We start from the raw sequence: 27,631 nt of genomic DNA on the forward strand, positions 1-27,631 counted from the left end.
CGGTGCAGGAGCCTGCCTCCTGCACCCTCCCGGAGTACGCGGCGCCGGCTGGTAGCCACTGGGCACCCGGAGACCATGGGGAAGCTAGTGGTGCTGACCCTGCTGGGGGTCAGCCTGGCCTTAATCGGGGAGCGATTACTGGTATTTAGGTGAGTGGGCATCTCGATGGGGGCGTCCTGTGGTCCAAGTTAGGTCAAGGGCAGTCCTCTGGCAACTTCCTAGCAGATGGGGAGGCGCAGCTTTGAAACTGCACTCATCAATCCCACCCAGCAAAGTATCCTTGGACAATCACTTCCATGAAAAGTGAGCTGCCTGTCTTTCCCAGGGCGGTTGGGCAAAATGCCCATATTTGTTTTCTGAAATTCATGTCCTGTTCTCCCAGGCCACCCTTAACACTCTGCTTGTAGAAAAGCGAAGTCCGTTGGACTCACCGGACTTGGGGGAGGGGACAGGCTACCAGCTGCCTCTTGGTAACTGAGACAGGCAGTCACTGGACTCCTGACTGAACATTTGGAAGTACCAGGTTACAGAACCCACCCCGGATTCCAAAAGCGAGATAAACCACGCAGAGGAGTTTTAATACATGTAGGTGGTGATGGCATTTTGGAGGGATGTGATCTTTTGCAGTGGAAGGACAGTGGTGTTAGATATTCCTGTAAGGTCTCAGGGAGTCGGCGCTAGGCTAGAAAGAATTATCAGGTCAGGACACAGGGTATATGTTCCTGAATGGATCTAAAGCCTCTGCTTGCCTTCAGTTGTCTTTGGGTTATTTTCATTTCTTTTCCTAAGTAGAAGTTGGTCTTCTCAGAGGTTCACGTTCATAATCTGTTGAAATGCCTGTGCCTATTGGCAATACTCTCTAGTTTAGTGAAGTGTTTGTTGTTACATTTGTTTCCAGTGCAACCAGTGATAGAATCATGAAATCATAATAAAGTCTATTTAAGGTGTTTTGTTTGTTTGTTTGTTTTGTGTGTTTGCTTTATTTTTTGTTGTTGGCTTTTGTTTTTGTTTTGGGTGGTATTGGGTAGAGTTAAGGCCACACTCTACCACTGAGCTATACCCTCAACTCTAAGAGGTATGTTTTATAAGTGATTGAAAGATAAGTTTAAGTGTAGTCTTGCAAACTATTATTTAGTAAAATACCTAATATTTAGAAGAATGCTTCATGATGGACATAAGAACACAGCAATTGCCCCCCCCCAAAAATTGTCCAATTGTTTAAATGGTGGTCAGCTGAATAAATTTACATTTTTGCAAAGTAAGTCAGCATAAGCTTAAAAATAATAAAATGATAGCAAAAGTATGAGGTTTTACTCTTCAGAGACACTGTAGAAATTTAGGGATGCATTTGGTAGGGGAGTGGGGGTCTAAAAGGCCACTACAGGGGACAAAGGGCAGAAATGCAGACTTATAATAGACAATACTTTAGAAAATTAAATAATATTACTTTGTACATTTAAATTAATAATATTTTTCAGGTATTCATACCATTAAATAATGTCTTTTATTTGGACAGCAAGTATTTTCCATGTATAATCATGTTTTAGTCTTTTAGCAATAACAGTAGTTAGCCGATAGGGGCACATTACTCATATAAAGTCCATGTTATGTAAAGATATAAACAGGGCTGGTAGAGCACTTGCCTAGCATGTGTGAGGCACTGAGTTCAATCCTCAGCACTACATAAAAAACTAAATAAGCAAAATAAAGGTAATGTGTCCATCTACAATAAGAATATATTTTTAAAAGACATAAATAAAAGGAGTTACCTACTTGATTTTCATGTCATTTATACATTAGCATGAGCAGTTAACCAATCATGGTACCTTGACTTCTGTACTGGTTCTTGTTTCCTATAGAGAAAGAATTAATGCAACTCGAGAACTGGAACCTGTAGAACTTCAGAACTGCTATCTTGTTGAGGGACTTGGTATGTATGTGACAGCATCAAGGGGACTAGCACAGTTTCTTGGTTACCTCCATCTAACTGAGCCTGACAAATTATTTAATTCTCTTACTTTTTAGACCCTCCTGGTGTGACTTCTGCATCACTCACTTTACCTAAGCTATACCATGCGAAGTCTCCAGAATACCAGACTTTTTCTCAGTCTGTTTCCTTATTGACATATCCCTGTCATTTGAAGAATGCACTTGACTATTCTCTGGCTGTTCTCGTGCTGATTTTCCCTCTTTCCCTCTTCTATGATATTTTGTTCTCTTACCTTTTTTCTGTTACTCACCTTAGTTTCTTTCTCTTTTCCTTCCTGTTCCTCTCCCTCATCCCCTTCTTCCTTTCCTTCCTTCCCTTTTCTATTCTTTCCTTTTTTCTTTTCTTTCTGCCTTCCTCCCTCTGCTGGATGACATTCCTGTCTTCAAGTATTATTTCCTTCTACATTTACCAGCCAGTACTACGAGGAATTTGACTTAGCATTTGCCCTCAAAAACCTCAGCCTACCTAGATGTCTTTTTTTAAAAATTACCCTAAAGTCCACAGTTAGATTCCCAACTGCTCAAACAGCAGGCCTTCTTTTCACATCAACTAAAGGGTAGCTATGCTTTTGACTCAGTCTTAGAAGAAGTCTATTTTACATCTCTGTCTTTCCTGTCTTGTTCCCACCCATACCCAGCTCTACTAGACTGCTGTGTGTGGTGTCCCATCCTCAAGAGGCTTAGTTCAAAACCCAGGAACCATTTATTTCCCCCTTGTCCCTCAGGTTTCCCATAAGACTCACAGGCATAAGTCTCCTCTAAAACCCCACAGGGATGATCTTACCTACTAGTCACCACCATTCTGTTTATTTGGGCTCCAAGCCTCTCATTTTTCCTGATGTGGCTACTAGAAAATAATTAAAAATCAGGCTAGATTGTGCTCACTGCCCTGGGAATGTGTGATCACTTCCTCACCTCTAGTTATGAAAACCTCTCCACTGATCCCTCCATCTCTGCTGACTGAAATCAGCAGCAACCGCATGTCCTGAACCCTCACAGTGCTCAGAAACTGATTCATTCACAACACCTACCACATGCATCATTTTGTAGCTAACACTACAAAATAAGTACTCCCTGTCCCTGTCAGCTTGCAAACCCCTAGGGTCAAGGACTGTGACTTATTTATTGGTATGTGACAGGACAGTTGATTTTCTGATATGAATTTGTATTTTATTTTTCTTGCTATATGTATTTTTAAAAATAAAAACAAAAAAGGGGTTCTTTTGGTTTTGGTTTTCTACTTCTTTTCCCACTGAATTTCTGAAAACGAGAAATCAGGACCTTGTTCTTCCCAGTCTTAGAAGTGGTTGGTGTTGCCAGTCAAAAGGCAGAATGAAAGACAAACCCCTTGCTGATGTTTGATTTTGAGAATCTGAGCCTCTGAGGCATTCTGATGAGAAGGGATAAGAATATGTGACTTTCTTTGAATAGCAGGGACCCCCTGCTCCACTGCCTGACAGCCTTCTGGACAGGACAAGACCTCAGAAGGAAGGATACAAGGTATCCTTAGGGAGGCTAGACCTTGTGTCCTGTCTGTCCAAGTCTAAGCAAAGACACTGAGCATGACATGCAAGTGGTAGAATTGTCTAAATCAAAGGGTCTCCTTTGGCTTAGCCAAAAAACTTTCTGCTTGATTTTAAGAACCACCACCAAGGATCATTGTACAACCCTACCGGAGACCCAGTAATGACTCACATTCAGTTTCCCATCAGCTTCTTGGAATGGGGGATCAGGGTGAGATTTAATTTGATTTGAAAAGCAAAGAAATGAGACATTTACACACTTGTTTACTGTCTTGAGGAATAATAATCATACTTACTGCACATATATCTCTCAAAAGACAGCAGCCCGCCAAGTAATTTAGTAGAATAATTAGACTAGATGATTGCTGAGGTCTGGTCTGACTTTGAAATTGTAAAACTGTGCTAAATTCCAGAAACCAAAACTGGAGTTAATGTTGTGACTCACAGTTCGGTGTTCTGATTAGCCAAATTTTTTTTAAATGACAAATAATTGGAAGCTAGATAGAAACAGAAGAAAAAATAATGTGGTGCTGCTTCTCTATCTATTGTAGATATTTACATGTTATGTTTGAAGAAATAAACACGTTAGGCTGATCATGAATCATTTGTCTCTAGGACAATACCCACATAAATCTACAACTAAAAAGCTGGCACATCAAAGGCTTGGAGGCTAAAAGCACTCTGCTGAATCCTTATTACCCATCTATTGAGTAGGTGCTGCTATCTATGCTATACAGATTAGGAAATCAACACCTGGAAGAATGAGGTTACTTGCCAAAAGTTCCAGAATTAGAGGGTGACAGACTTAAATTGGGAATCAGGATGGTTTTTTTTCTATGCTTTCATACTCTCTGTCATGTAACACTACCAGTCTTATTGACTGACAACACATTTTGTAACAAAAGATCTAAGAAAATATTGCAGCAGCAGAGAACAGAAAATAGCTGGAATATTACTGAATACAGGCCGACTGGGAATCAAACCCAGAGATGCTTAACCACTGAGCCACATCCCCAACCCTTTTTTGTATTTTATTTTGAGACAGGGTCTCTCTGAGTTGCTTAGGGCCTCCATAAAATGCCAAGGCTGGTTTTGAACTGGCAATCCTACTGCCTCAGCCTCCTAAACCACTGGGATTACAGGCGTGGGTCACCATCCCCAACTAAGACCCAACTCTTTGATGGTAGGTTTTATGAAGTTGTGAAGAACTATTGATGGACTTCAGGTAGAATGCAGAAGAGAATAATGGAATTAGAGGGAAGTTCTTATATGTGTTTTTTACAAGACTAAACTTTTGATGTTAATTTTATATGTGGGAGAAACTTCCTTTTTTGTGTGTTTTTCTTCCCTAATATTCTTTCTTGGAGGAAAGACTGAAAGGTGAAATATTTCTTCCTCCAGAAAGCATACCTCACAGTTCTTTTTGTACTGTTTGTCTTTTTCCCTAAGGCTTTCAGAGTCATGAATTGTTTTAATCAGGAAGTGACTTGACTTGACTGTCCTTGGCATCTGATCAAAACTTTATTTGAAATATAACAAACTTTCTTAGGGCTGCTGTGGCAGCCTTTAATTTGGGGCCTCCCATCTTCCCTTCCATCTTTTCTCTCCTCTGTCCTGTCTCCATCTCCAAGATATGCCATTACTCCATAGCGGTTTCCATTTGTTTTCTTAGCCAGCTATCATAACATGCTCTCCAAACAGAGGAATGAAAGTTATAAAATTAACTGATGGTAAATTCTGATGTGACCCTTTCTCAGGGTGGCTATAGGGAATGAGTAAAGAAATGAAGAAGATTAAAGATCATGCCAAGTCTTGGTAGAATTGATTGCTTAAAAAACAGTAAGTACCCATTTCATAAGAGAACTTCTTTGCTAAGCAGTGGAGTTTTAATGATGGCTGTGTGCAGGCTAACGAGTGTGTGGGGAGGACTCAGAGGACGGTGTTCTGGGGCTCCTTCTCCCACAGGTGCCCCTGTTGCTGTAGGAACTGGGCCCAACATGCAGATGCAGCATGGGCAGGACTAAGGAGAGTGGAATCACTGAGCAATGAATTGGTAGTTCTTTTCTACTTTTGAATGTAGAGCACCAACTGTCTCATGCTCTGAAAGGAGCAAGTAAAGACAGGCACAGTACCTCCCAAAACTGAGTTATTGAAATAGATTCATACTGTCTTCAGAGATATGTAAAATGGTGTTTGGAAGAGAAAAGGAGCCCAACCCAACCAGAGAGTGTACAACTTGGAATATCTTGACTTAGGATGCAGGCTATGGCTTGATAAGCCCTTTGAAAATACCTTAAGTCCAACATGCATTCCACACACTTAACCCACTGAAAGTCCTAGTGTTGCCCCTAGTGTTGCCACACAGTACCTACCCAGTGCAATGCCAGTTGTTTCCCTTCATGACCGAGTGGCTGAGGGGGAGCTGCAGCTCACTACCACAGCCCAACTTGGAGAGACAGTATGGTACACTGTGTCGCTAGCTGAGGAAAAACTCAAAATTTAAAATCCAAAATAAGGTTTCCATTGAAAACTTATCACTTGTGTACCACTTGTTAAGTCAAACTATTGTTAAATTTGGTATCATCTGCATTCAGAAAATAATACTCACTTGAAGTTGAACTTCGAAATGAGAAAAATTTCAGAAAACTATGTGTTTACTTTATTTATTAATCCAACCAACTTTGTTGTTGTTGTTGTTGTTGTTGTTGTTGGTTAATTTAGTTTTCACATTACTAACTGGGGATTAGTTTTGACCTTCAGTATAGTGAATAAAATTAAATCTGTTTTCAAGTTTTTAATGCTTACCATTTTATAGATTCAATTTTGCATTTTTTTGACTTTGTCCCAGATTCTCCCCATTTTTCCTCAACTGCCTAGTGACAATCTAGTAACCCATTTCCCTGGGTAACGTTTTTCCATATGTTCTATATCAAACCACCTCAAAACTTAGTGACATAAAACAACAATTATTTCACTTATGACTATAATTTATTTTGTTTTGTTTTGTTTTGGTGCTGGGGATTGAACCCAGAGTCTTGTACCTGCTAGCCAAATGCTCTGCCCCCAGAGCTATATCCCTGCCTTGTGACTGCAGTTTAGACACAAGTTGGTAGAGACAGTTCACCTGCTCCATTTGCATCCACAAAGGCTACTCAAGAGCTGGGAACAGGAGCCATCTGGGACTCATCTGGTATCTCCTACTGGCTTATGTGGTATCTCTGCTTTAGAATAGATAGATTTCTTACATTTCAATTCAGGGCTCCCAAGATGCAGGCCTTGAAAAGAAAGAGATAGAGATGATAAGAGCTACAGATATGTATAAGACAGAATGAGCGTGTGTGCCCTTGGGCAGCTACGGCTATGACACTTAACATTGGATATGGTATTACATTCACTTCATTGTTTGTCAAGGCAATAACAAAGGTCTGCCCAGATTCCAAGGGAGAGATCATAGACCTTATCTCTTGGTGGAAGAGGGTGTACACCACATTTTAAGAGTGTGTGCCCATGGCACATATTGGTTCTGATAGTTTTAGAATATAGTTCACCAACCTAGATGACCATTGCCTTCTGTACCAGCCCTGCTTGCTTGGGATCAGGTCTTAAGTGAATCTCTTTCCCTACCAAAAGCCATGCCAGCCCCTTTTTCATCTTGTTCTCAACCAAAAATTCTATCTTATATGCCTCTTTCCATGGAAAAAATGCTCAAGAGCAGTTCTCAATGAAATATCTGATTAAATTCTTTCAAATTCATTTATACCCAATAAGTCCATCCTAAGCCATTAGGCTGTTTATAACAGAAAACAAATACTCAGTAATTTCCCAATATGCTGTATAATGATAGATTTTGGGGGGCTCAACAAGCTGAAAGAGGAGGAATGCTTCACAGAGAGGCCTGTAAGAGACCTTCTAAATTATGACTTTCCAAATTTTATCATTCAGTCTGTAGAACAGCTTTCTATGTGGAATAAAGGTGAATCTCTCAGGACATAGGTCTGGCAATTGTTATTTCAAAGATAAATCTAAGATAGAAATGTGTTTTCTAGTTATTTACCTTTTATCTTGAAAACGAGTTCTAAAAAAAGATTTTAGTGTTTGAGGAGTCTGACTCATGTGTTTTTATAAAGTCGCATGCCTGTGGAATTCCTGAAAGTTAAAACTATATTGTAGTTTCCCAAATAAAGGGTTGAAAAAGTCAGTGTACTCTCCAAAAGACTTTCAAAGTTTGGACTATGAGATTTATTTTTAAGCCTTCATTTATGCACCTTTCTGATTTTTGTCTTTTCTTTTTCTTTTTTTTTTTTTTTTTTTTTTGGTTTTGTTTCCAGAAAATGGCTCTGAAGATATTGATATACTTCCTAGTGGGCTGGCTTTTATCTCCAATGTGAGTATTTCCAAGCTGTTTTGATGCTCACATCGATAGTTGTATAGACAGTGCATTAATGTTGTCAGCTAGGGCTGCCAGTTGGACCCCCACACTCTCATCCTGCCTCTGGGTAGACAAGTCAACTAAAAAAGCCCAAATAGGAATCTGGAGGGGTAATTAGAAAACCACAGGAATGCCCAGCTTTGATTGCCCCATGCAGGGCAGTTCCCTGTGGTCAGCTGCACACTCACTATGGTCTCAATAAATGTGTATGGATTTCCATTTGATACCCAGACTGATCTTCAGATCTGTCCTGTTGCTGTCCATCTCCATCATTGCCCTGATGGATTGGGTCTGTTTCTGGTAGCCATCTTCTCACGAACTGGTCTTATTTTTGCTTGCCTATGTTTGGAGCCCCGTAATTGTTTGTGGATTGAATGTTAACCATGTTAACTCGATTCAAAACCCTGAGCACTTTTCATCTTAGGCATTCTTTCCATGTCATTCAAATAGAAGTAGAGAAGAACCTACATTTTGTTTCCAATACCACTATTATGAGTTTGGAATGATCAGGAAGCTATGCCAGAGACTGAAAATCAATAAACAAAAAACATTGTATACTGGTGAAATGTTGAAAATTACCATGCATTTGTTAAATTGGAATGAGGTTTAAGATTATCAGTATTTGTTACATAGTGGAATTGGGTTTAAGATTTTGAAAAAGTAAATTTATCAAATTTTCAATTTGATAATTTTCAACTTGAATGATTTCTTATTGCTAGAATTAAATATCTGTATTCCACTTGGGTCATTAAAAATATCCCAAGAGTACATGAATTTTAAATCTAAACATTTTTGGACAAAAAGAAAGCACCTAGGTAACCATGGCCTGAAATTTTGAATTCTGAAGTATGCATGGTAAAGTACAGGGGAGGTCTCTTTTGGATTTTAAACTATTTGTGGTGGCATTTATGGGTGGGATTTTATTTCTTTATTTTTCTTCCAAAATCAAAAAAGAAAATATTTTTCTTTGTTGACTTAAATTTTATTTTGTCAAGCTAGATTTTTAGTGTTATGCCTAATAGACCTTCAAAAACGATGATTCTGTAGCTAGGAAATTTCTTTGCTATTAGGAAATAAAGTTTGTTATTACTCTTATGTATGTATTTTTTCTGTTTTCACTGTAAGTAAGCTTCAAAATTATTACTGAACCAAAAGAAGATATTTTCATCTCAAATATTACATGAGAAATGTTAACAAGAAGTTCTAAATAATGAGTCTCTTTTACCACACTAACAAACACTAACTCATTCTTAGAGGTTAAGGATCATGCCCTTTGTTTATTTCTAATCTTTCTGCACTATTACACATTCAAGACCTTGTTCTTATTGGTCTCTCCTTTCACCCCTTGTTACCATCTCAGATGTTTGGAAGCTACAGATTTGGGGAGTAGTTTTGTGCAATAGATATTTTTAATCTATTCAAAGGTGCCAAACAAGATATTTTCTTCCCTGACTTGGGACTTGTCATGCTTCTCTTTGCCAGCAAGATTACTCTTCCCTTTACACTTTGCCAGCTAACTCCTATTTCTTTGTGAGCTTCACTGTGGTGGCATTCTACCTCCTTAGGAAAGTCTTCCATAGCACTCCCTTGCTGGATGAAGTGCCTCTCCTATGTCCCCATCCCACCCTTCTGTGTCCCCTGAGCTTTACACTATCATGTACCATCCATACCGAAGTACTTGCCTGTTGCTGCCTCACTAGACTTCAAGTTCCTTGGAACCAGGACTTTGGAGTGTTCATCGACATGCCCAGCACCTGACACACCCTGGCATATGTGGGTACTTGAGTACTTCCTCAGTGCGTGTGCTGGTTAATGAGAATAGTGGAGGATTTCAATGATTGTCCACACATACCTGTAGTCTGTTGTGGAAAATTGGATGCCTGCACCTCCAGATGATTGTCAACATTTCCATGGATGGATGGTATGAAAAGAGTTGCCTTCCATCACTATCACAAAGTGGGACTGTTGTCACCAATTGTCATCTAACTTGAATAGAAAATATGGTGAGAGTGAGGTCTTTTATGAGAAGCATTTTATTCATTGTTACTCTTAATTCAGGCTGAGTTTGCAATGCCTCATCCTTGCCTCTGTCAAACCATTTCCATTTCTAGAGCATTTAGTCCTTCACCTAGCTGGCAGAGCCCTTATCTGTCTCCAGATAAGGTATTTACAGAGGTGTTTCACCTTGAGGTATCTTCCTGAGCAGTATTCTCCACTCTCAAATTTTTTCTTCATGGCATGGCAGAAAGAGGCTCTACAGCAAATGATCAGGATGATTTAGGCAAATTCTTTCTCTGCATTTCATTTTCCTCATGTGAAAGGGGAAGTGTGGGACTAGATGCTCCCATCATTCTTTTTCCAGTATTCCCATTCTCTGAGCTACTGGTGTTGGAGACAATTGGCTCTGGAGATAGAGTAGACATGAAGATTGAATGTTATAATGGCCTGATACTGAAAGAATCATGCTGTCCTTAACTGAGAAGAATAAATGTTCATGAGAGGAAGGATTTGAGAGGAGGATATTTATTTGGGTTTTGACAAATTGATTTTGAGCTGCCCTTAGGAAAAAGTCAGGAACATAAGCTAGAGCACCAAAGATGGGTTACAGGTAAACATGCATTTGAAAGTCATTGGTACCGAGGAGATACCTGAAACCTTATAAATGAGACCTACCAGGAAAAAGCAAGAAGGGAAGAGAGATGGATGAGGACAGAAAGAAGAAATTCAAGGGCTGAGAAAAGGAAGCAGTATTTCTATTTCTAAACTCTACTTTAGACATTTTGACAAATAGTGTCAAGTGCCACTGAGATGCAAAGAAGGAAAGATAGAAGAACGGTCAAGAAAAATATTTAGGAGACCATTGGTAGAACCTCATGGAGACATTTTAACAGCTAGTGGGAGTAGAATGCTAAGTTCAGGGAATTGAGAGTTGGAGCAAATCAAGTGATGCTTCTGAGAGACTTGATGGTAAAGGGAAGAGAATAAATATGTATTTGAAATACATTTAGGAGTAAGCAAATTTAGGAGGAGATTTATTTCAAGGAAAGAGAAATATGAGCATTTTTTTCAGGCCAAAGAAGAAGTCATTGGTGAAAAATGAGTAATAAAATGAGAGAGAGAGAGAGAGAGAGAGAGAGAGAGAGAGAGAGAGAGAGAGAGAGAGAGAGAGAGAGAGAGAGAGAGAGAGAGTGATTTCTAAAGATAAATCCTGGACAACAGGGATTCAAGTCAACAGATGGAAGAGTCAATCTAAGAACAGAAGAGGGAGACTGCTTCCCTGAGAAAAGAGGGAGAAAGGAAGAGAATGGATGAACCTGGAAAATGGCTGAGAGAAAAAGGGGGAACCAGAGAAAATTCATGTTCAATGGTGTGGTCTTCTCATAGAACTAGGAGAAAACTCCATCCATTCAGAATGAAGAGGAATAAGACTCTGGAATACGAAAAAATAAATTTAGAACAGATACTTGGAGAAACCCAAGAGATTACTTATTAGAATGAACAAAACAATTCAACAGACAGTATCAAATGTCTGACTGAAGATGGGATAATGTCTTTGTAGCTGAGTTTTTCAACTTGCTTTTTGATTTGTCCTTTTTAAGAGCTAGACCAGGGCAAAGACGATTGGCTGAGAATTTGATAAGGAAGCAAAGGGTGTGGCTTGGCTTCCTTAGGAGGTGGTCTATTATTCAGATGTCAGGATCTGGTTTGGAAGCAGAACTTGTGGCTAGGGGCCTGCTGGTCAGAGAATTAAAGAGGGAGCAATCTCCTCTGATGGATTTCAGAGGCTTCCCCCAGACCACTGGATCAGAAGTTTCGGCGTAAGAGGACTATTTTAAGAGAAGCTTAAGGATGTAAGTGAGACTGTTCAGGAAATCTTACTACTCCAAGGTGGGAGGCAATGGAAGGACCAAGAAAAACATTGTGGGGGAGTGGTGTGCATGCGCACACCCATGCACACGTGTGCATAAGAAAGCAGGAAGAGGGAGAGGAACAGAGTGAAAGGCAAAGAAAAGGAGGGAATTAAATTGACTAGAGATGGAGATAAGGATACAGGAAAAGATATAAGGTTGTTGATATTGATACATGTTGGAGTGAAGAACACGGAAAAATAACAGATTGGCATTTTTAAGTTGCTGAAGCTGACCTTGAACAGGCAATCCTCCTGCCTCAACCTCCTGCATTGCTGGAGTTATAGGCATGCACCACCATGCCCAGCTGAAACACTGTTTTATTCTTGGTGTAGAATAACCCAACCCCAAAGTTTGGCACATTGAGCTGGGATACAGCATAGGTGCAGTATGTTTAGAATGCCTATTGTGGATGGATAAATGCATGGTCCTACTGGTAGAAAGAGCCACTGTCCAAGTTGCAGGAACTAAGAAACTGAAGTCACTTCACAGAAGAAGATATACAATCAATCAACAAATAAATGAAAAAAATCAACATCTCTAGCAATTACATAATGTAAATCAAAACTAAGATTTCATCTCACTCCAGTCAGAATTGCAATTATCCAAGAATACAAGTAACAATAAAAGTTGGCGAAAATGGGGGTAAAAAGGTATACTCATACATTGCTGGTGGGACTGCAAATTGGTGCAACCAGTGTGGAAAGCAATATGGAGATTCCTCAGAAAACTTGGAAAGGAACTTCCATTTGACTTAGTTATCCCACTCCTTGGTTTATACCCAAAGGACTTAAAATCAGCATACTACAGTGATGCAGCCACATTAATGTTCATAGCAGATCAACTCACAATAGCTAAACTATGAAACCATCCTAGGTGCCTTTCAACAGATAAATTAATAAAGAAAATGTGGTATATATACACAATAGTATATTACTCAGCCTTAAAGAAAAATGAAATTACAGCATTTGCAGGTAAATGGATGGAGCTGAAGAAGGTCATGCTAAATAAAATAAGCCAATCCCAAAAATCCAAAGATTGAATATTTTCTCTGATATGCAGATGCTAATTTGCAATGGCAGGGTGTGGGGGGCACTAGGGAAGAATAGAGATACTTTGGAGTAGTTAGAAGGAGTGAGGGGAGGTGTATGGGGTTAGGAAGGATAGTAGAATGAATCTGACATTATCACCCTATGTATATATATGACTACACAACCGGTGTGTTTCTATGTCATGTACAACCAGAAGAATGAGACATTATACTCCATTTATGTATTATGTATAAAAATGCATTCTACTGTCATGTATAATTAATTAGAACAAATTTTTTTAAATGCTTCCTTATCCTGAACACGGTTCTTTCCATATCCATAGCCAATGCTGAGATGACATTTGTAACCCCCAGATCAGATAATGGCAATAGACGACCAAGTAGGAAACCCCAGAAATCTGAATAAAATGTAGAACTTTGAACACATACAAATGTAGAGCTTTGGCTTTGGGATTTTTAGCTTTCAGATGAAAATGTTATTTTAATTTGCATATGTGTGTATATCTATTCTCTATTTTTTAAAGGGATTAAAATATCAGGGCATGCCAGATTTGGCACCAGATGCATCAGGAAAAATCTACTTGATGGATCTGAATGAGCAAAACCCAAGAGCAGAAGCATTGAAAATCAGTGATGGATTTGATGAAAAATTCTTTAATCCACATGGGATCAGTACCTTCATTGACAAAGGTAAAGTCTGAATGATTAAGAATGAGGGGAAATGAAGGAAGTACAACTGATTCATTCCCTATATTTATGTTAAATAAAAGGGAAAATGCTATACAATATTTTTAAAAGTATAAATGTGTACAAAAACATTTTTAAACACTGCGTTACAGAAGGAAGACTAGTACCGGGGCTCTAAGTCACCTCTCCTTCCTAGTCACTTTTCTTCTTATCTGACTATCATAACCTGTTTGACTACTGTTCTCAGAAACCTAACACATAAACTGAAGGCCTTTTGAAAATAATTGTGTGGCATTTAAAAACATAACATAAAGGGAAAACACTAAGTAAATTGAATTCATGAAAATTAAAGGCTTCTGTGCCTCTAAAACACCATAAAGAACGTGATGGTGTTCTTGAGAAATAGAGAAAAGAATGAAAAATAATATTTGCTAAATACTATATCTGAGAAAAGGCTTATATACAAAATATATAAATAATTTTTCAACTCAACAACAAAAAGACAACACAATTTGAAAGTGATCAGAGCCAGGCACAGTGATGCCCACTTATAATTCCAGTTATTTGGGAAGCTGAGGCTGGAGGATGACAAATTTGAGGTCAAGTTGGGCAACTAAGAAGGATCTGTCTCAAAAAATAAGAAGTTTTGGGGATGTACCTCAGTGGCAGTGCTTAACATGAAGGAGGTTCTGAGTTAAAAAACAGAAAGGGGGAGGGGGGTGGACAGAGATCTGAAGACATTGCTCCTAACAAACGATGGAAATTTCCACTAAGCATGTGGAGAGATGTCCAACATCTTAGTCATTCAGGAAATGCAAATTAAAATGAATTACTTCTTCACAACCACTAGAATGATAATAATAATAAATAAATTAAAAAGACATGCAATAACAGGTATGGGCAAGGCTGTGGAGAAACTGGAGCCATGGTACTTTGCTAGTAAAATTGAGAAATGGTGCAGCCACTTTGGAAAGCAATCTAGCAGTTCCTCAATAAGTTAAACACAGAGTAACCATTTGATCCAATAGCTCTGCCCTTCAGTGTGTGCTGAAGAGAAAATTTGTACGCGGCCAGGCCGCGGTGGCTCATGCCTATAATCCCAGAAGCTCAGGAGGCTGAAGCAGGAGGATCACAAGTTCAAAGCCAGCCTCAGCAAGTCAGGGAGGCCCTAAGCAACTACTGAGACCTTGTCTTAAAATTAAAAAAAAAAAAAAAATCAGGGGCTAGGGATGTGGGTCAGTGGTTAAGTGCCCCTGGATTCAATCTCAGGTACAAACAAATAAATAAATACAACTGTACACAAGTATTTATAGCAACATTATTTCTATTACCCAAATGCCCGTCAACTAATGAATGCATAAACAAAATGCGACATGTGTATATAATGGAGTATTATTTGCAATAAAAAGAATGAACTGATGCATGCTACAATACAGATACACCTTGTAAATATGCTAAGTGAAAGAATTCAGTCACTGAAGGGCACGCATTTTACATTCCATTTGTAAAAAGTGTCTAGAATAGGCAAATTTGTAGAGACAGAAAGTACATTATGTTGACAGTGGCGGGGGTATTGGGGAATGGGGAGTAACAGCTAATAGGTATATGGTTTCTTTTTGGGTGATAAAAATGTTCTGTAAGATAGTGATTATGGTTGCACAATTCTGTGAATGTACTAAAACCTACTCAATTTTACATTTTAAAAAGACCAAATCTAGTGGTATGGTAATTATATCTCCAAAAGCTATTATAAAAACATAGCATAGTTAATATATTGTAATTCTTTAAAAATAGCAATTTTCAATGTTATTTTTGACTTGTTCTTAGTTCATAATTCCAAACTAATTTAAATTTTATGTATGTGTGCATCCTTTAAGCACATAGAAAAAGGAATGGTGAAACCTCACTAGTAGTATATATACATGAAGAGAAGGTCAAATTGAAGAGTTAGAATTCAGAATTTTTTTAAAAATGTTTTAATTTTTCCAAATATCTACTGGAGTTCCAATGAATTGCTTAGTGGAAATTTGCTGAGAGTGATTTTAATGAATAAAAAATAATGATGAAAGATTGTTTCTACACATTTATTCAGTATATCTTTATTCAATTCCTTTGAATAAAGGAATTATTTCCCTTCCCCTAACATAATTTTTTTTCATTTTTATTTTATTTAAAAAAATTTTTAGTTGTAGATGGACACGATACCTTTTATTTATTCATCTTATGTGCTGCGGATCAAACCCAATGCCTCACATATGTGAAGCAAGCGCTCTACCACTGAGCCACAATCCCAGCCCAAATTTGTTAATTTTTAAATAAAGGGAGACCCTCTAAAATATTTAAACACTATTCTAGCAAGTAGGCTAACTGATCCCTGAAATATTCTGTATACTTTTTACTTCATGAACAAGTTTTCCTTTAAAATATAATTGTGCCCAACAGTTTTGCATTGCTTTATAGTTTACAAAGCATTATAAACTGTTATAGTTTAGTTTTTCAAATAAAATCCTGGGCCCAACTTTCATACTCTGCCTTTCTCTGACCTTTTCAGTCAACTCATAATGTTTGGGCTAATGTACCTTTCAAATATCTCTGCAATTTGTCCACCTCTCCCCATCCTGCTGCACCAACCCAGGCCAAGCCCTGAACTTATCTTCCCTGTATTCTGCATTGACTCCATAACTGTACCTTAAACCTCCTCAATCCATTTTCATAGCAAGACTTATTTCTATACAAATATGATTATGTCACTCTCTTCCTTAAACCCTCCATGTTGCTCCCATTATTCTGAGGATAAACCCCATATCTCCAGAACAGCCTGAGTTTCTGAGTACTTCCCCTACACGTTCTGGCATCTTTGTGCTCTCCGTCTTCACTGGATACCACTATCCTCCAGGTTCTCTGGACCAGCCACACTGAATTTCTTTTAGTCATACCCATGGCTTAGGGTCTTTTCATTCTTTATCAGGAATGTCTTTTCAGCACTTCCGGCTTACTCCTCCTTGTCTTTCAGGTCTCAACTTACATTGCCTTCTCAGGAAAGCCTTTCCACCATCTTGGTTCAGGTTATAATACTTGTCATATTTTTTCTCAGCGCTCATCAAAATGATAACTAATGTGAAAAAAAAAAAAAAAAACTTTCTTTCCCTCTCCCAATATTGCTCTGTAGAATCTTCTCATCTTCTTAATAGTCACTCTCAAGTGGGTGACAGTTTGTGAAGAAGGCACTCTAGTGTTGTCTTTATTTACTAATTTTTCCTTATTTTCTTCTTTAAATTATAATCATCATCATGATAAAAGCATCAGTTACTTATTCAATTGTTGGATTTCTGGCACAGTATCTGATGCATAGTAGAGGTACTCAGAGAATATGAGTTAGATGAATAAATGAATGGATCCTGTAGGACAGGTATAGAAGATATTAATACTCAATTTTATAAATGGAGTTGAGAGGAAAGCAATGAAGTGTGAGTTTACTTCTATTGTTAGTAACTGGCCAATCCAAAACTAGGACCAGTGGTCTGTCTTCTAATCCTATATCTTTTACTGGGGTGAATTTAGGGCATCAAGTTCCATTTAAATAACCCCAAAACCATACAGTTTTGCCTGATACTGTACTAGACATAAGATGCTTCATGGGAGAAGATGTGGTAAGTGATCCTAGTTTGGAGCTATTTCACTACATAGGATGGGCTTAAGAGGTGGGATTTGGTGCAGGGGGATGCTGGGTCTTTCAGAAGTCCAGTATATTCTGATTGACAGCCTATGTTATTTATTAGTCACCTTGCTTAATTTTGTATTTAATTCATATGACCAAAATATTACATATAGAACTAGGGATGGAATGAGGAGAGGGAGAACAAAGTCTTCTCACTAAGCATTACTTATACGGAAGGAGGGCTCAAGAAGAGACTCTAGAAGGAATAAAACTGAGCCAGCAAGAATGATTATTCATAACATGTTCAACAAGAGTCTGGTTCAAAGATGGTTTGGGGGCTGAAGTCCAATCCATGTTCTGTTTGTCAAGTCTTGGAACACAGCTGGGTCAGACCAAAAGAAAGATTCACCTATGAGCGAGCATTCTCCTTAATTTGCATAAGAGAACCTAACATGTTTCAGGGACTCTGAGTATAAACTTTGCATCTCAGGTTTGAGCTTGGTCCATCATGTGATTGGAAACTGCATCAAGGAAGGGAATAGGGAAGATGAACACATAACAGGTTCTGCAATGGGAGGATGGAGCCAGTTCTTTTAAAACTCAAGAGCTCATCAGACCTAGAGCTCCTGACAGTCAGAAAACAGTGCTCTCTGAGGTCAGCTTTCTACCCTAATCCTACATTCCAAAGTGAAACAGGTAGGCTAACATTCTTGAGGTTAGTAATACCTGGAGCTAGCTAGTTTGTTTTCTTTTGCCTTCATATTTACATTTCATGTCCCTTGGGTTAACTACATGTTGTTACTGCAACCTCATGAAGTTGACTTGTGACAGAAGGTCATTTTCTAGCTGGGAAATGTTACTTATTTTAGGTATTTACACTGCCCTGACATTTCTTGAACTTGCATTGTACCATAAACAATTGCCACACACAGACATTTCTAGGCAAAGTTTTGTTTGTTTGTATCCATTTATTGAAGGGCCACCTGGGGAAACCACATCCATGTTTATGCACCATTGTCCTCCTGTACCTTCCTGTTGGCATATGCAGGTGAGGCTCAAGAGACCACTGCACAAATATCTGTGCTAGGCTCTGCTACTTGATGGTGGTGAAATTGCTGAGTCACTCCTTATCTGAGCTTAATCCCCCACTGCCCCTCGACCCACCCCCAGCCCTGCCAAAAAAAAAAAAAAAGGAGATTCAAGCATTTGTGTTAATTACTAACCAGGTGCACTGTGAGAACCAAAAGCAAGATGTATGAAGAAAACCCTTGCAGCAGGCACAGTGGTGCTTGGAATTCCAGCTATGAGGAAGGTTGAGGCAGGAACCTCCCTTGAGGCTGGAAGTTCAAGACCAGCCTGGCAAGATAGAAAGACTTCATCTCAAAACAAAACAAAAAACCTCAGAGGTGAACAAGTTTTAAAACAAGTCTACTAATGGTTGCAACAGAAGAAACCTCTTGGAAAATTATGTGCCTTTTCCCATTTAGACCACACTGTGTATCTCTACGTTGTGAATCATCCCCACATGAAGTCCACTGTGGAGATATTTAAATTTGAAGAAGAACAACTTTCTCTCATACACCTGAAAACCATAAAACATGAACTTCTCACGAGGTATGGAATTAAAGTGCTGTGTACTTCTATTTATTTTGTACCTCCGCTGTGTGCTTTGTTTTCTTTGGTTCTGCAGGATTTCTTAAACTTTTGTTTTGTAGCATTTTTTCTAAAGCTCTCTTAAGATTCCCATGGTGAAGCTGCCCCAACCTCACTAGAAATTGCTGTGTTCAGGATTGAATATCCCTATATTTTCCAACTTTTTGAAAGCATTTTAATCCCATAAAGGTGCTCAATTAGATTCCCAGCTCTAATTTCATCCTCTTTACCACAGCAACTCAATACTTTGCATTGTGCTCTCTTTAAACACCTACTCCCTTCTCTAGTTGTCAGGGTAGGTTATATTCTGTGAGCCTCACCCACTGGGTGTTATAACCAACCTCCAGATGGGCCATTTATTTGTTCCATCAGAGATTTAAAGTAGAATTTGATAAAAGCCTGTAGGCACTTATAAAAATTATATCTATTAAGAGTTGGCTTTGTGCCAGACATGATGCCAAAATAATTTAATTCTCTCAACTGCTTTTAGTCTAGGCATAAGGAAACTGAGTCTTAAAGAAGTTTTGGGCTAGGTAACTTGCTCAAGTCATACAATTTATAGCTGTCATAACCATGGTGTAAGTCTAGATCCACCTGAATTCAAAGCAAAGTTCTCAATCGCAGCAATGAACATTTTTCTCATTGCATTGAGAAAAACAAGTATTTTTAGTGGATGGGCTGCCTATTTCAAGTATGTTACAAAACAATGGAAGAATTTTTCTTATGTAAAATAGGCTCAGAGCTAAAGGACTGATTCTAAAATAATAAAGGCTGACTTCTGTAAGAACCCAGAAACCACTCCAGAAGCGAGAACTCACATAAGAGAATTTATTAAGCAAACAAGCAGAGCATCTCCCTGCAGGGTAAGAGAGGAAATGAGGGGGGGGGGGGAGGGGGAGAGGGAGAGGGAGAGGGAGAGAGGGAGAGAGAGAGAGAGAGAACATGGCAGGGGAGCCATTCTTAAGCAGTGGAATTCTGCGGGCTAACAAGGGACCAATAACGGAGAAGGATACTTGCAGGCTGACTGATGAACCAATAGCTAGCTAGGATGTTCACAGACTGACAAGCTAGGTTGTAAGTTGGGAGGCCCGGAAATGACTGAAGCATAAAGGGCAGGGGAGGAGCTTTATATTATATTAACTTCTCCATGGGATAGAAGAACAGGGAAAGAAAAGGAAGAACTTTCCTCTCCTTTGCTCCCTTTCTCAACATTTCTTGTGAATTTCTCCCCATAGAATTTGAGGGCAATAAAAGTAGAGGGCAGAAAGTTGAGGTTATTGAACTTTTCCCACAATGCGCTCTGCAAGGTTGTGAGCCACAGTGGACCAGGACTTTCACAGCACTATCACCGTTACTGGGAAACTGTAGACAAGGAACTTAATCCATATCTCAATTTTCTAAATAAAATGAGTATTCTCTCATTGACCTGACTTATCTAATTTGTGGATTATAAGGATCAAATGTGATAGCATATGACCTCACAGGAAGAGTTCGAGAAAGCATATCCTGAAGAAAAAACTGGTAAGTGACCACTTTATTAGGGAGCTCAACTCCAGGAAGCAGTAGTCAAAGACCTACATGAAGCAGGGAGGGGGACTGTCATGAGCTGGATTATGTCTATTTTTTTGAAACTGATGAACATACTCATCTTGCTAGATATTAGTGATTTCAGCAGGATATTAAAGTATTCCGTGAGTCCCTCCACCTTTCTCTATTTCTCTTTTCAGTGTGAATGACATTGTGGTTCTTGGACCAGAAAAGTTCTATGCCACCAGAGACCACTATTTTACCAACTACTTCTTGTCACTTCTGGAGATGATCTTGGATCTTCGCTGGACTCAAGTTCTTTTCTATAGCCCCAAAGAAGTCAAAGTGGTGGCCAAAGGATTTAGTTCTGCCAATGGAATCACAGTTTCACTAGACCATAAGTATGCCCTTTTATAATTTATCTACCCTTTGCCCTTGACATTTTCATGAACTTCTTCCCTTAAGAGAAAATTGTTTCTTCAGGCTTAAAGAGTCAGTACATGAGTGGAAGGATCAGGTGTGACCAGGGCACACACTAAATGTGTAATCTCAAGCAAATTGTTTGTTTCTTGTGCTTCAGATTCCCTCTAGTAGAAGGAGGAACTGCTCTAAAAAAAAAAAAAAAACAAAAAAAAAAACAAAAAACAAAAACAGAAAAGACTCCTTCTTGTTCCAAATTCTTGCATGGCTCTAGAAATACACTGTCTTAACACACTCAAAAACAGAGTAGGTGTTCAATACCCTTGTCCCTGATGAGGCTAGAAGGTATTTAACCATTAATACTATGTTCAGTTACCCAAAAGCTCTTAGTAAAGAGGGAGGCCCACCTTAGATTGGGCATGATGATTATATAATTTTCAGGATTACTGGTTAACAACAGTGGACTGTTCAATGAGTACTTTAAGCAGCATGAAATTTTATGAGAAAACACTCTTTATAAGTGTTTAAAAATTGAAGTGGTTTCTTTCTTTCTTTTTTTTTTGTGGTGTTGGGGATTGAAACCAGGGGTGCTCTTCCACTGAGCTATGTCCCCAACCCCACAATTGAAGATTTTTAAAAAAGAGAAGTAACAAGAATATTAAAATGTATATTTGAGATAATAAACAAAGATGATTTCAGCTGGGAAAATACCTCTAAGTGTTTTTTTCGCTTTTAAAAGAAAAATTATGACTGAGCTTCATGATCACCTGAGACTTCTTTTCAAGCATTAGTTTTTGAAACTATATGTTCTTTCTTTCGTCTTATGAGAGGTTCTCTTACCTATACTTGATTTAAGGAAAAAATTGCAACTCCTAAGAATGAGATTGAGCCCATATATCATCTGAAACACCAGTTTTGTCATTTTATAGTCATATCTCATATTCAGAGCCTGTTTAAAACATTTCAGGAATATTAAAAATACCACTTCATCATCTTCTTTTATTGTGGTTTAGAAAGGCATCTCAGTGGTACTTCAGACTAGTGAATATTTATACCTCTTCTCCAAAAAAAGAGTTAGTGTCATATCTCATTACTACTTGCTCAAATGTAAATTTTTATTTACTTTAAAGGTATATCTATGTAGCTGATGTATTAGCTAAGAATATTCACTTAATGGAAAAGCATGATAACTGGGATTTAACTCAGCTGAAGGTAAGATACCCAGCTTGCCCATACAACGTGGCATGCTTAGCTCTCCCACTCCACCCAGGTGTGTGCTGCATGACTGAAGGGACCAGGATTATTTTCGAGCAATGCTGGGGAGATTGTGCTTAGGCTTTGAAAGTATAGTAGCAAAGCCAATATCAGTTTCAGGTTTCAGGAACAGCTGGTGGGAGGTGGGGAGAATAGAAATGACATTGAGAATTGTCTTCACGACTTCCTCTTTATTGATAGGTAATTCCATTGGGCACCTTGGTGGATAACTTGACTGTTGATCCTGACACTGGAGATATTTTGGCAGGATGCCATCCTAATGCCATGAAGTTGCTGAACTATAAGCCTGAGGATCCCCCAGGGTCAGAAGTAAGTGCCTACACTTCACTGAGCTCACAGGCAAAGTTGCAAGAATGAACAATTTATTGAGGTGATGTGGGTCATACTTGGTATTCCAGAACTGAACAAAATCTACAAATGAAAAGTGTAGAAATTTGGGCTGAATACAGAAATATGGTTCCCTAGCCCTTTCAGGCCACCAGGTGACAATATAAGATCAATGACAGGCAGTGTGTCTCATCCTTGCCAGGGCTTTATTTGCTATTGAGAATAATGAGAAAACTTGAGCTTAATTATTCATAAGGATCCAAATTGCTGTATAGTGTTTCCAAACAAAAGGTGTGTTCTGAGAAGGTCCTCTGCTTAAGCAAAGAGAGAGACAGTTATGGAAGTATCTTCTTTCAGACTCCCTAACATGAAACTGAAATAAAAGGGTTTAAATGAAAGTCTCAAAACTAAATAAATATTTGCTTATAGGTCCTAATAGATATGAACCTGTCAAAGAACATCTCATTTTAAAGATTTTATTTGCATTATTTTTAAAAATCTCTTCTAAAACAATAGCCTAAGTCACTGATTTTTTTTAATAGCATAAAGCATTGCATTTTCTATGGCATTGCGTTTAAGACTTAAAAAATCTCTAGTGAATTTAACTGGAGCTGCAAATCCTTGGCACAGATACTCCAATTAATTCACAGATATTTACTGAGTACTCATAGTGTGCCAGACATTGTTCTCATGTTCAGGACAAGTCAGAAAATAAAACATGTGAAGATCCCTATTCTTAGAGAGATGAGGACGGACAGTGAACAAGAAGCATAAGAAATAAGTTAAATTATATAGTAAGTTTGAAGATGGTAAGTTCTATGGGGAAAACAGAACAGCAGGGCAAAGAGGGTCAGGATTTCTGCAAACAAGGGCTGGGTCGATGCCAATCCAATAATGAGGACACGGAAAGAGAAAAAAGAAAAAGAAGAATTTTTGCTTTGCTAGCAAATGAGAAACACAGGGAACTCCAGTCCTAGAGGTTGTGATTCTGCCCATCAGGAGGAACAGAAAGTTTTTAAAGAGGTGATTCAAAGGCTACATTCTAGGTATGACCTGACAGGGGAGGGGAGAGGGTTGAAATTCACTTGCTAGTTTGGGAGAGGAAGAAGAGGAAAACACATGTCCATTTTTAAATAAGCCTCAGTGGCAGAGCAGCAAGGGCTATATTCAAAGTGTGAGGTGGACCACTGTTAAGAATGTTAAATGCGGAGATCAGAATCGACCTCATCGAGAGTTATGGTTTGGAGAAAGATATAACATTTGAATACAGATCTGGGGAGTTAGGAAACTGAAATTTAAATCCTAGCCTGGTAATTGGCCCAGTGGGTAAATTAGAACATGTGGTTACTTCTGCTAAAGAATATTGCTGTTTTTCAGCTAAAAATGTTTTCTTTTAAATTAAAACATTAGTCACTGCTTCTTAAAGACAGCACCAAGATACAACTATTATGCAGCAATAAAAACATGAAGAAAATGTAAAAGATTAAAAATTTAAAAATAAAACAAATAGGAAAACAAAAAGAGCACCAAGAAATATAAAAAGAAACTAAAGTCCAGCCTGAGCCTCAAGTCTGAACAGTCATTACCTGAGCTAGAAAGCTGTCTTCATTTCAGATGTGTGTCCTGTGCCAATACCACTCCCTACTCCTGCCCAAGTGACAGTTGGAACTTTTTGACAAAAGTCCAGCCGTAACATCTGCCTTAAGCAAATGCAAATAGAACCCATAGAATGATTGGGAAGTAGGATCTTTTTTCACATCTCTGTTTTTAAGTTTGAGCACTTGTTTATTTTAGATAAGGTTTCTTTCTTCACAGTTGCTAATACCCTTTACTTTCAGCTGAGTCCCTTGTTTTTTACGTGAAATCCAAGCTGTAGTGATTTTGTGTAATAACATTGAGAGGAAGTTCCAGGATCTTCCTCAAGATGAAACAAAAGAAAACAAAACCCTAAACTCTCTTCTAACAAGAGGTATCTATGTAGACTCATAACTCACAAATTTCTGATTGTTTTCCTTTAGTTTCTATCATGTTCTGCTTAAATGAACTTTATCCAGGCTGTTTGGAAACCTAAGTGCTTATTTATTTACTGATTAGCAAAGTTAAGTGTGTTCATCCTGGAGATCAATAACAGCACTGATGTGTTCGGTGAAATTCCAAAATAGTATGTGTTCTTTGTGCTTTCCAGGCACTTTGGAGATGTGAGGGGCTCCCACTGTGACAGCTACCATCTACCACCCCCATACCAGATTGGCTTGGCTGGCTGGCTAGGTGTCCCTTTTCTGTTTTATCCCATGTTCCCCTCCTTATGCTTTAGGCTGTCAAAGGCAAGAGCCTCCCCATCAGAAGGAAGACCACTGTCCACTTGCAAGTTAGATAAGAGTGTTTGCTGGGACTAACCTCCTTCTATAGGGGAGACCTGAATTACCACAATTTTTTAAGCTCTCTATTAAAGAATTTGGTTAATGCCAGATAAGCAATCCATTTTAGTGCATAGATACCATTAGGAGATTAATACTATCATTAATACAAGAAGGAAAATTATTTAAGATATACAAATTTTAGCTTACTAATTTCTGAAAAAAAATAAATTTGTCCTGGAATATTTAGGGAAAAAAATCACTCTATTGATACCCCTTTGCTCATATAGTATACTCATGAGTGGTCTTCTCTTGACAGATACTACGCATCCAGAATGTTTTGTCTGATAAGCCCAGGGTGAGCACCATCTATGCCAATAATGGTTCTGTACTTCAGGGGACCTCAGTGGCTTCTGTCTACCATGGGAAAATTCTCATAGGCACAGTGTTTCACAAAGCTCTGTACTGTGTTCTCTAAAAAGTCTACATGTTTGATAGAAGTCATCCTGTATTACATAGTGAGTTGAACTGTAAACAAATAACACATACCATCAAAAGTGTGTCTTGCTTTTCTTACGGATAGAGGTGAAAGAGCAGAAATTGGTTGCATAGCATCCACCAAATGTCAAGCCAAGTTAATGACAGTCCAGCAAGAAGTCAAACTGCTCCACTCTTCTTCAAGCACCCCCAATATCTTTGTACAGTAAGATGTGTGGGCTATGGCCACAGAGGGCTCTACCTCACCTATAGCCCCTTGGTAACTGTATAGCACAATTGCCTCCTACAGCTGTGATGTTCTGAGTCTCCTGCAGTCTAGCTCAAGAGAGAAACTAATGTTCAAGCATTTACAATTCCTGTTCTCTTCCCTCAATTGTTTGGGGCACCAAATGCTAATCAATTGTCCCAGCCTACAGCAAAAAGCAAGAACTGGCAACACCAGACTAACAAAGACGTTCCTTGAACTTGCAGTCTCCAGAGTAGACACACAGGGAATCAGGTTCTGGGAAATCTAACAGAGCGGAACCTCACTGGCTACCTTAGGGCAAGGCCAGAGGTGATGTGTTCACCGTAATAGATCTCAGTTTGTACCGGTATCTGTATTTCAAGTGTTCCTAATCTACTTGACTCTGAACCATCAGATGGGGACTCAGGGCAGTTGTTTTCCACTGCTTTCAGCTTGCTCTACTGGTTAATTCAATAAACACTTATTAAACAGCCTCCTATGGACTTGGCACTAACAAATCTATAAAAAAAGGTCACATGATTCTGGTCTAAAGTCCTATCTTAAGGACCAACCCAACTTTAGTTTGATGACAGTACACACAAACATCCCTTTCTTGGTCAAAAATCAAAAACCAAGACAACCTTTAGCAAATCATTAATGAGAAGCAGTGCACCCAAGCTCCTTGTTAAGGTGTGGTTGATTGATTTTTTTTCCTCCCCTGGGAATGAGGAGTTGAGAAGACCTCTTTATATCCTAAAGCACATTGCTCAGCTAGAGGTAAGTTTTGCTGAAAAATTTTGTAGCAGAGAAAAATTCTACTTCTTAGCCTATGTATCCCCTATTGATTGTAAAACTTTGCAGTTTCCATTAAGAGAGGAATGGTTCATCATAATACTATAGTCAGTTATCATATTTTAAGTTTCAAAATCATAGCCATCAGGGGACAGAGAAAAAAAATAAAAATTAAGGGTATATATACTATAATGTTTATTTGTTTGTTTTTGTTTCTTATCCTCACACCAATGGATTAGATCGTTTACCAGACTAGAGCAGAATGGAGAGAATCGGCAATAAGAGGACTAAGAGAATTGAGACATTAGTGGGTTCCTGTCAGTTGACTCTGCCCTGCCTTCTCCGCAGGCCAAGTTAGGAAAAGCTGGGTGATAAAAATCTCCCAAGAAGTTTGAGGGAGCTGATTGCTGAAGGACTACTGTGTCCTTCCTTGGGGAGTACATGGGAAAGTAACAAAGTTCTAAGGTTCCTCTGTGCCCAGACCAGTGCTAAAGCAGAGAAGAAATGCCAGTGTGGTTTACTGGACATTGCAGAGACACTCTGAAAAGCATCACAATATTACCTGCACTTGAATTGGCACAGAAGCAAGCAAATTCCCATATGCCCAATAGGGGGAAGGGTTAGCAGAGAGAGAACCAGTGGACCTATAAAGGACTTCCTATCAGGACAAAGATGCGTAGGCATCTGATTAGAGTGAAGACAGGAAATGAGATGGAAACAACAAGGATCAAATGTATCCTATGAAGCTACAGTTCCACAAAGCCTCCTAGGATTTAGACAAAACTCTAAGGATTGGCAGGGAACTGTGGAATTGTCTTATAAATTGATTTTTGCTCCCACTCAGTATGGGACTCAAAATTAAAATTACATGAGGCTACAGAAAAAAAGTAATCTCTGATATACTTTATGGTTTTAGCTTTTTCAGAGTTGGAGCGGTAGAGTAGAAAAGACTAAAGTCTTTTGCTAATGGCCACATGGTTACAACCGTTCATTGATTTTTCTGTAGCTAAGACCACCTGGCTATTAAGCTGGATGTCTCCTGAAATGCCGATGGAAGATCCAACTCCAGTTAACCTCTTGTATACTTTGCCTCTCAGTCTTGAGGTATTGAGATTCCCCTCACCCATGTGTCTACCTTTTTGGGAGAGAGCCTGACAAGGTGCAAGCTTGGATTTCTCCTGGACTTGGTAACTAACCTAGTCTTACCAAAGGATAGGAATGTAGGTTACCCCACTCTCATCCTCTCTTTGCCTTGTCACCTTCTTTTAATTTTTGCCTTCCTCTTTTTAGGATGCTTCATGTTTATCAATA

General features: G+C 38.8%; 1 protein-coding gene across 2 annotated transcripts; it reads left to right on the forward strand.

Annotated features, from left to right (window-relative positions):
• Window positions 1-26,022, forward strand: PON3 (paraoxonase 3). 2 transcript variants are annotated; one of them, XM_079152263.1, is made up of 9 exons: window positions 1-149; window positions 1,860-1,930; window positions 7,841-7,896; window positions 13,425-13,590; window positions 18,733-18,859; window positions 20,626-20,826; window positions 21,976-22,057; window positions 22,301-22,429; window positions 25,124-26,022. In XM_079152263.1, exons 1-9 carry the CDS (start codon window positions 76-78, stop codon window positions 25,280-25,282), a joined length of 1,065 nt encoding a protein of 354 aa, XP_079008389.1. In that variant the 5' UTR covers window positions 1-75; the 3' UTR covers window positions 25,283-26,022. The 2 variants fall into 2 exon arrangements, with proteins under 2 accessions (XP_079008389.1, XP_079008390.1); XM_079152264.1 differs by lacking the exon at window positions 1-149 and adding an exon at window positions 450-585.
• Window positions 26,023-27,631: the final 1,609 nt, after the last annotated feature.

This window comes from Sciurus vulgaris (assembly GCF_902686455.1).
Source record: "Sciurus vulgaris genome assembly, chromosome: 8".
Taxonomy (NCBI): domain Eukaryota; kingdom Metazoa; phylum Chordata; class Mammalia; order Rodentia; family Sciuridae; genus Sciurus; species Sciurus vulgaris.

What these genes read in the sequence shown, in the direction of transcription:
- PON3 (XM_079152263.1), top strand. Translation starts at nt 76, where the DNA reads ATGGGGAAGCTAGTGGTGCTGACCCTGCTGGGGGTCAGCCTGGCCTTA. An exon ending in GAGCGATTACTGGTATTTAG is followed by an intron (nt 150 to 1,859) that starts GTGAGTGGGCAT and finishes TGTTTCCTATAG; the next exon opens with AGAAAGAATTAATGCAACTC. An exon ending in CTATCTTGTTGAGGGACTTG is followed by an intron (nt 1,931 to 7,840) that starts GTATGTATGTGA and finishes TTTTGTTTCCAG; the next exon opens with AAAATGGCTCTGAAGATATT.